General features: G+C 29.2%; 1 protein-coding gene and 1 long non-coding RNA gene across 2 annotated transcripts; both read right to left on the bottom strand.

Moving 5' to 3' along the window:
- Positions 1-4,780: 4,780 nt before the first annotated feature.
- LOC148546483 (uncharacterized) lies at positions 4,781-5,665 on the bottom strand. Its single transcript, XR_015899754.1, has 3 exons — positions 5,596-5,665; positions 5,101-5,282; positions 4,781-4,915 (listed from the first exon to the last, which is right to left on the bottom strand). It is a non-coding gene; the product is annotated as an uncharacterized LOC148546483 (long non-coding RNA).
- A 1,653-nt stretch (positions 5,666-7,318) lies between these two features.
- On the bottom strand, positions 7,319-8,775 carry LOC107616692 (Integrase-type DNA-binding superfamily protein). Its single transcript, XM_016318635.3, has one exon. It carries the CDS (start codon positions 8,756-8,758, stop codon positions 7,436-7,438), a length of 1,323 nt encoding a protein of 440 aa, XP_016174121.1. The 5' UTR covers positions 8,759-8,775; the 3' UTR covers positions 7,319-7,435.
- Positions 8,776-9,221: the final 446 nt, after the last annotated feature.

The raw sequence follows: 9,221 nt of genomic DNA, 5'->3' as shown, positions 1-9,221 counted from the left end.
GTATTGCTCTCACGCCTGTGGAACAACTCTGTTAATAGTGTCTATTTAGTGTTACTGTATATATCACTGTGTATAAAACTAAGATTGAGACAAGTGTATTCACTCAACTATATTGATATGTTAGCTGGTTACTTTAATTACAACTTATCTTAATTGTTGATTATCTTTTTATTTTTAGATTTATTTTATAATTATCATCATTTTGGGATGTGATTATGCTTAAAAAAATTTTAAATCTCATAAAACAAAATAGGCTATGGTCACGGTAAAAACCGTGACCATAGATAAGGCTATGGTCACGGTTTTAAGGTGGGGTGATCATAGAGGCTATAGTCACGGTGAAAAACCGTGACCATAGATAAGGCTATGGTCACGTTTTTAAGGAGGGGTGACCATAGAGGCTATGGTCACGGTGAAAACCGTGGCCATAGATAGGGCTATGGTCACGGTTTTAAGGAGGGGTGACCATAGAGGCTATGATCACGGTAAAAACCGTGGCCATAGATAGGGCTATGGTCACAGTTTTAAGTGGGGTGACCATAGAGGCTATGGTCACGGTTTTAAGGTGGGGTGACCATAGAGTTATGGTCACGGCAAAAACCGTGACCATAGATAAGGCTATGGTCACGGTTTTGAGGAGGGTGACCTTAGAAGCTATGGTCACGGCCAAAACTGTGACCATAGATAAGGCTATGGTCACGGTTTTAAGGAAGGGTGACCATAGAGGCTATGGTCACAGCCAAAACCATGACCATAGATATGGCTATAGTCACGGTTTTTATGCGTGACCATAGATTGTCCTATGATCACGGTTAAAAACCGTGGCCTAAAGTGTCAGAATTTGAAAATTGTAACCGTGACCATAGGTAAAAAAAACCGTGACCATAGACCTATGACCACGGCAAAATAGGCCACGATAAAAAACCGTGATCATAGGTCTAAAACCGTGACCATAGATCTATGGTCACCCTTTTCACTAGCTATGGTCACGGTTTTTACCATGACCATAGGCCTTTTTATGGTTGAATAAAATTAGAAATGATTTAAAAATAAGAGAACACCTTAAGAAAAAAGTAAAAAAGTTTAATTGAAAATTAGTTAATTATATATGTATAATTACGATTGCAGTCTGAATGTGAATGTGTTCGCGATTTTAGTTGCAATTTCAGTTGCGAACTATATATATTGAACTTGAATTCTTTTTGTGTTGTTGCGATTTTGAGTTTTGATTGGAAATGTATATTAGTGTGAGTGTTAGGGGCCAGCACTTTTGTTAAATTATGGCCAGCACTTAACCATTAAAAAGAAATTGAATGATTTTATACCATTAGATATAATTTTACATCATTCAAAACATCATTAATGGTTAATTGATGACTAAAAACTACAAAATATGCTGACCCCCTAGACTTTCTCATTGTTTAATTTTCAAACATTTAAGAATTTGAGAATTGAAGTGATTTTGTGAGAATAAAGAGCGTTAATTATTTTTATCTGTGATTTTTTTTCAGTAATTTGTTACACATTTATTAATAAAAAAAATTGTAAAACTTTTACAACTAATTTTATAGCATAAGACGAGAAATATTACTTACAAATTTCTGCTGCAAAAAAAAATTTTCATACAAATATTCGCAGCAAAATTTAAAGATAATTTGGCAACGTGTTTGGACATTGTCATATTCACATCACAGCAACAAAATTTGCGAATTTAATTGCAAATTTTTATTACGAAATTAGCTGCAAATCCCAGTCTTATTATGTGGATTTTGTTAAAAACATGCAAGTTGTTGTGAATTTAGATGCAAAGTGTTTGCTATAGATGTTCTTGAAAAATTTTATTTCTTGTGATGTTTTTCTACCAATTTGTTTCCTACAAATTTAGCCTGAATAAACTTTTTTACAAATTTTATTGCGAATTGCATTGCTGCAAATTTGCTACAAAAATTTTATTAAAGAATTAGCTGCAAATTTCGTTATTATGGTTTTAACTACAAAATTTTATTGCAATGTTAGTTGTGAATTTTAATTTTTATAAATTTTGCTGTAAATTTTATTGTTGTAAATTTTGCTGCGAAATATTTCTTACAAAATTAGTCACAAATTTTATTTTATGCAAATTTTGCTACCATTTTGTTATTGCGGATTTTACTATGAAAACATTGCGGGGTTATATGTGAATTTGGTTTTCTGTAAATTTTAGTTCAAATGTTGTTGAAATAGCGTATTTTATTGAATACATAGTCAAATTAATTCTTAAAAGATTATTCATTCTCCAAATTAGTCTTTGAAAGATTTATTTAATCAAATTCATCTTTTGAATATTTTAAATTAGCCATGTTAGTCCTACCATTATTTTATTTGTCAATTGTGTCAAAATTTACTAACGTGACAGGTTAAGTGATGTTCCAACACATACCTAAGAGTCTTAATTGATTATTAACATGATTAGTTTATAAAATTAGATCAAATTAATCTCAAATTAAGGGATTCTAATGTCTTAAGTTCTTCTCTCAATTAGGTTTTGATTTGATCTAATTTTAAAAACTAATAATGTTAATAGTCAATTAAGACTCGTAGGTATGTATTGATGTATCATTTAATGTGTTATATTAGTAAATTTTGACACCATCAATAAACAAAATAACGAAAAAACTAACATAACTAATTTAAAATATTTAAATAATAAATTTAATTAAAAAAATCTTTCAGAGAGACTAATTTCAAATAATCCTTCAAAAACTAATTTCATCATTTACTCTATTTTACTGCAAAAACTTCATTTCATTGTTTATCGGGCCTATTAACTTGTTACGAGGCACTAAATTCGATGGTCCAAAACGTTTGGACCATTAAATGGTCCCGTAACAAAACATGTTTTTTAAGTTTTTAATAACTATTAAATAATCCTTATCTAATTTTAATTACAAATTAATCCTTTATATATTATTTAATTATAAAATCTATTTTTTATTTTATAAATCATTATTTTATCATTCATCTATCATGTTTATTAATAATAAAAAACTAAAACAATAATAAATTAGATCTTCTATTAATCGTAATAAATATTTTGCAATCTTAATCGATCATAATTTTATCATTGATCCATTACATATGTATTGGATTGGAAAAATTGTGTTTGTTAGAAATTCAATCGATTGGAATTGATACACAATTGATTGAATTTTGCAAGGCATGTGGGATGTTTCTTTTCAATCGATTGGTCATATTACTCAATCGATTAAAATTATCAAAGCAATCTGGGTTTAGTTAATTCAATCGATTGGTTCTATTACCCAATCGATTGACTTATACTATTAGAATGATATACGAAAGTTTAATTGATTGGTATAATAATACAATCGATTGAAGTTTTACGCGACTAATGGTATTTTTCAATTCAATCGATTGGTATGATAATACAATCAATTGAATTTTGATATGTGCTATATATTAAGCCTGATAACCATCTGTATTCAGCCTCCCTCCCTTTTTTAAATTTTATAACTCCATTTCTGCATAACATCTCTTCTCTCTCTAAATCTAGAAAACTTCTCTCTTTTTCTCCAATATCATCCACATTCACTCCAAATTACATACATATTATTAATTCTCATCCAAATTCCTACAAAATCCACCGAACCAATATCCCCAAAATGACTCGAACTAAAAACGCAAAAAGAGCTAAGGTTGAAGGTGAAAGTTCTGCATTCACCAATTTATAATCTTAATATTAAAGAAAAGATAAGATTACAGTATCTAAATCAAAATAAAAACTTAAAAATTGAAGATAAAATTTTAAAGATAAGATAAATGGATAATAAAATAATAATTTATAAACACAAGTAGAAAAATTGAGAACGGCGTAACATATAACGTAGTGCACAATTCAATCGATTGGATAACACAACCAATTGATTGAATTGTGAGACCTCATATTGCTTTGAAGCCTTCAATCGATTGGGTAACATGAACAATCGATTGAATTAGAAAAAATCCACATTCTAATCATCGTTTAATCGATTGTGTAAAAGTTACAATCGATTGATTTTTTAGAAAACCATACTATCATCCAACATTCAATCGATTGTTATGTAGAAACCTGAGTTCCAATCAATTGAATTATGGAAAATTTGAAATTCAATCGATTGTTTTATTAATCCAATCGATTGATTTTATAAGAAACACGATTTCACAACCCTATATTAATGTAACCGATCAAAGATAAAATTTTAATCGATTGAAATTGCTAAAAAATTATTATTATTAATGGAAGATCTAATTCATTATTATTTTTATTTTTTATTATAATAGATGATAAAATAATAATTTATAAAATAAAAATAAATTTTATAATTAAATAATATAAAAAAGATTAATTTATAATTAAAATTAAATAAAAATTATTTAACAATTATTAAAAAACTTTAAAAATATGTTTTATTATAGGACCATTTAATAATTCAAACACCATCGAATCCGGTGTCTTGTTACAAAGTTGCAACAAAAAAGTTTTAAAAACTTACGGAACAGTACTAAAGCAACTTAACAACATAACATAACCAAGCAATAACAACAGTCAAAAAATAAAAATTATAGTCAAATCTAAAATAAAAAAATTAGTAAAATAATAAAATAAGACTTTAATCCTCTTTAAATTAAAAAAAATAAGACTTACAGTAAAAATTATAAATTTAAAAATAATTAAAATATAATATTTTATCACTTTACCCATCTTTTAAAAAAATATGATTCCTAAACGGATATATAAAAAATGGTCATTAATATAAAATAATTAAATAAGGTTGTGCATTTTCTCAATGCTAAACATGAGGTCAACATTCCAACCTTCTAATGCACGCAATATTCCCGTGATGCGGCATGCACTTATCACGTTTTTTGGTAGCCAATTCTGTATCATAATAACAAAACTATTATTTTTTTACATTTTAATGTTAGTATAATGGATAATTTTATCGCCTATTATATCAAAATTAAAGTCATATTAACATGTAAATATCCAATTAAAGGATCGAACAATATAAAACTCTTTTATACAAAAATGAAAAATATGATAAAAAGTTTTGAATAGAATACCTCACAAAAATCAACATTCATGAAAGTAGAGGGAGCTATCATGGAAGATGTGGTATGGTAGAACCGTAGAAGCAATCTTTACGCAGCTTTTTTGGAGAAAATTGGAAAAAAAGGTATGAACAATATTTTTTTGGTGCCATATTTTGTTTAGCCTCGTTAATTTGATCCCCTACTAGCCATATCTAGAAAAAATATAATACATAAAAATTATGAATAATGATGAAAGGGGCAAATTATATATATATATATATATATATATATATATATATATATATATATATATATATATATATATATATAAGGTTAATTATCTTAGGGTTTAATGGTTTATCTATCATGATACTAATGAAAAACTGTATATAGAAAAAATACAAAGTTTAAATTTTAATATATTTTTTATTTATTAAAATAAAAAATTTAAGAATTTTTATTAATAATAATTTTAACATTTATCTTAAAGATACGTGTTAATTAAATCCTATTAATTAGAAGTACCTTTGGATCAGTACAGGATCTCAGCGGAATCCAGTTCTTTTTTGGAGTCAGTGTGGAGCTTTGATTGAAGAATATCATAATCCTCTTTGTACAGTTGTAACCTGAAAGGATTTCATTTATAATGTGGAAGCACATATATACAAGTAATGTTATTGATATAGTTTTTTTGTTTTTGGTATTTATCACATCGAAAATGTTTGTAACCAAAGAAAATCAGCCAAAAATAATTATAATTTGTCTTATTTAATATTTATTAATTGTTTCGATAATTAATTAATGTTAGGGGTGTGTATGGGCCGGGTGAAACCGGGTTTGATGTGACCCAGACCCGGCCCGAAATATGTACCGGGCCCATTTATGTGACCCGAACCCGACCCTAGACCCGATGAAACCTATACCCTTTCGGGCCACAACTATATCGGGTGAAAACCGGGCCGTTAACATTATATTACCTTGATACCTTCTTGTAAGTTAGCATGTAAAAATATCCAAATTTGCAAGACTCCAACCATTATTTGACATGGTAAAATTCACTTAGAAAAATATAACAAGAACCAACTCTTCTCTAAAATTAAAGCATAACCATAATCAATAATATTAATATTGCCTAATAATACCAAATATTTAAATAAATACAAATAACACAATATTATGCATTAGTCTAAAGTCTTATTCATTTTAAATATAAAACATTAACTTATAGTCTTATATATAATGACTAATAACACAAAATATTAAGGTTTACAATACTTAAATTCTACATAATAATACCCATCATCCATCACTAATAATACAAAATATTTATTGTGTATAGTGACCGGGCCACCGGGCCGATTTCGGGTGACCCGAGCTATGGCCCGGACCCGACCCGAAATAATGACCGGGTCTATTTTTGAGACCCTTACCCGGCCCTAGACCCGATGAAATCACACCAAATTAGCCCCTAAAGTGTTCGGGACCGGGCCGGACCTTCGGGCCGGGCCGGGCCATGCACACCCCTAATTAATGTTAAATAAGACAAGTTCTAGTTGTTTTTTTTTTGTCTACCTAATATTATCCGAATGGACACAAAATGGACACATCCCTTGAGCCGATCCACTTAATTATGATTTTTCATGAGTATAGTGCATATTTTAATTTAAAAAATATTTGGCCCATTTAAGAATTGGATCGGCTTAGCTTGGCCGGTTACACAAATTCAAACTGGATATTGGACACGACATAATACAAAACATGTAAATACATAAATTTTAAATTTTTATAAGATATATAAACACAATATTTATAAAATATAAAGTTTGTTTAGATAAATTATAATGATATTTTAATATTTTATTAATATTAAAATATAAATTAATTATTTAATTATTTTAATGTCTTTTTCACAATACTAAATGAACGGATGTTTGTAACAAAATCTGACAATAATAGTATAGTTTTAAGTTTTAACATAACTCTATTATCAATTTTATTTTTTTTTTTATTCGCATTGAAAACACTCAACCTCATCTGCCAAGTGATTTAAGCATGGGGTATATATAGAAATTAGATTCTGATATGGTAATTTTACTCAACGTAGATTTCTTTTTTTTGATAATATAACAGGCTCAAAAAAGGATGCACTTTATAAGACACAGTTAAATCTACAGTTACTAGTAAAAAAAAAAATCTAGAGTTACGAATTATTATTATTAGAGAAAAAAAACATAAACCTGTTGATCCATGATTTCATTCTAGAAACTGCCAAATCTATAACGAAAATTTTGAGCATCACGCTAGAAGAGTTGTGGTGGTCTAAATGAGAATTATAGTTGTGATGAAAAAAAAAAAAAAAAGGGTTTCATGAATCAGAGACTAAAAGTGCATCCCAAATAAGGTCCATATCCAATGATGGTATTCTGCTCAATTGAACACCTTCCACATCCAAAACTTGATGATGATCATGATGATGAGAAAGACTTTTGCTTCTCTCGATTTCCTCAAACTGCAACTCCATTATGCTTGATGATGAACCCTTATTGCCATTATTTTTGCATGCTGAAACTGCTGATGGTGGTGAATCATCATAATTGTTCTTGTTGCTATTGTTATTGTTATTGGGATTCTTCTTATGCAGATGAACTGTTTGTAGTTTTGCCTCAACGAGTGCTGAAATGGTTCCATTCAGAGAATTGGCCTTGATCACATGCTTCAATTCAGGGAAATTCAACTGTGCATAATCTCCTCTTAGTATATATGCTGCAGTATCATATGCAATGGCTGCATCTTCAGCTGTATCAAATGTTCCTAACCATACCCTTGTCCTGTTTCTTGGTAATCTTATCTCAGCAACCCATTTTCCCCAGTGTCTTTGTCTCACCCCTTTGAAAAGCTTGTTGTTGTTGTTGACTCTTCCATCTCCGCCGCCGCACTTAAGAGGTTGTGTCCTTGTGCTCAACCAATTGTGGTGGTCACTGAAAGACTTGGACCTCCTCATGTTTGATAGATTCTTGCTTATTTTGTGTGGATCGGCGGTGGTTGTTTGGCGCTGAGTTTGGCGGAATTGCGACAATGGAAATGTGGAGTTTGAAGATTTTGACGAGATGGATTCACCACTTTTTAGATGCGGGGATGATGAGTAGAGCATGGAAGTTTCCTGCAAGAACAAGGTCAAGTTTGGAAATTTGTGTGACAAAGGAGGAGGAGAAGTCAAAGAAGGTGGTGAGTCATCAGAAGAAGAGGGTGCTATGGTTAATGCTGGCAGAGTCTCCAATAGATTCAGAGGGTTGTTATTGAATTTTTGAAAGGTATGGTTTTTCTCTTGCCCATTTCCTGTGTCTTCATGGCCATGGAAACTTGAAGGGACATGGCCAATCAAAGTGGCATCATAGGGTAGTAACTCTTCTTCTTTCATTGAATGTGAACACAAAAAAAGCCTTTCAGGTGATTCCATTGAATAGTTTGCATGAACATGATGAGAAGCAGTAAGAGAGTGATGAGAACTTCTTATGGTTGCATTGTCGTTGTCCAAAAACTTTGATTCCATTGCCATTTCTTGCAAACAAGTTCGTAATTCCTTTTGTGTGAAGATTTCTATCTTTGGAAATGTATCCTTCATATATAGATAGATCCTTAAGACAGTTAAATCAGAGATAAAAAATACTGACAGATAGAAATGATTCATATGCAATAGAGGCAATATATATATATATATATATATATATATCTTCTTTTCAGTTATATAATATTTGAATTATAAATTATGTCAACTTTCCAAAATAAATTATATTATGAAACATAGAGTAAGTAGTAAATATATTTTGGACATAAAAAATATTATGTATACACTAAAAATTAATTATTATGCATTTGTATATAAATATATATATTGTTTCATGTACTTTTAATGTATATTTTATATTCCAACGACATATCTTTTATACGAATAACTAATTTATTATGTACACTAACATGATTATTTTAACAAGTAAAATATTAAAATGGTATCCGAAAGTTTGTCGCCAAATAAATTTTCGAAATATTTAAAAATGCGACAAAAAAAATTAGCTATTATATATATATTCTAAAAAAGATTTTAGAAATCAAATTTTAATACAATATTTTGCAAGTATTATTAAAAAGAAAAA

The sequence above is a fragment of the Arachis ipaensis genome, chromosome B9 (assembly GCF_059453495.1).
Source record: "Arachis ipaensis isolate K30076 ecotype BB chromosome B9, ASM5945349v1, whole genome shotgun sequence".
Classification (NCBI taxonomy): Eukaryota; Viridiplantae; Streptophyta; class Magnoliopsida; order Fabales; family Fabaceae; genus Arachis; species Arachis ipaensis.
This window is presented reverse-complemented; position numbering and strand designations above follow the sequence as displayed.

Bases quoted from the DNA above. Each gene is read 5' to 3' on its own strand.
- LOC107616692 (XM_016318635.3), bottom strand. From the start codon at position 8,758: ATGAATCATTTCTATCTGTCAGTATTTTTTATCTCTGATTTAACTGTC.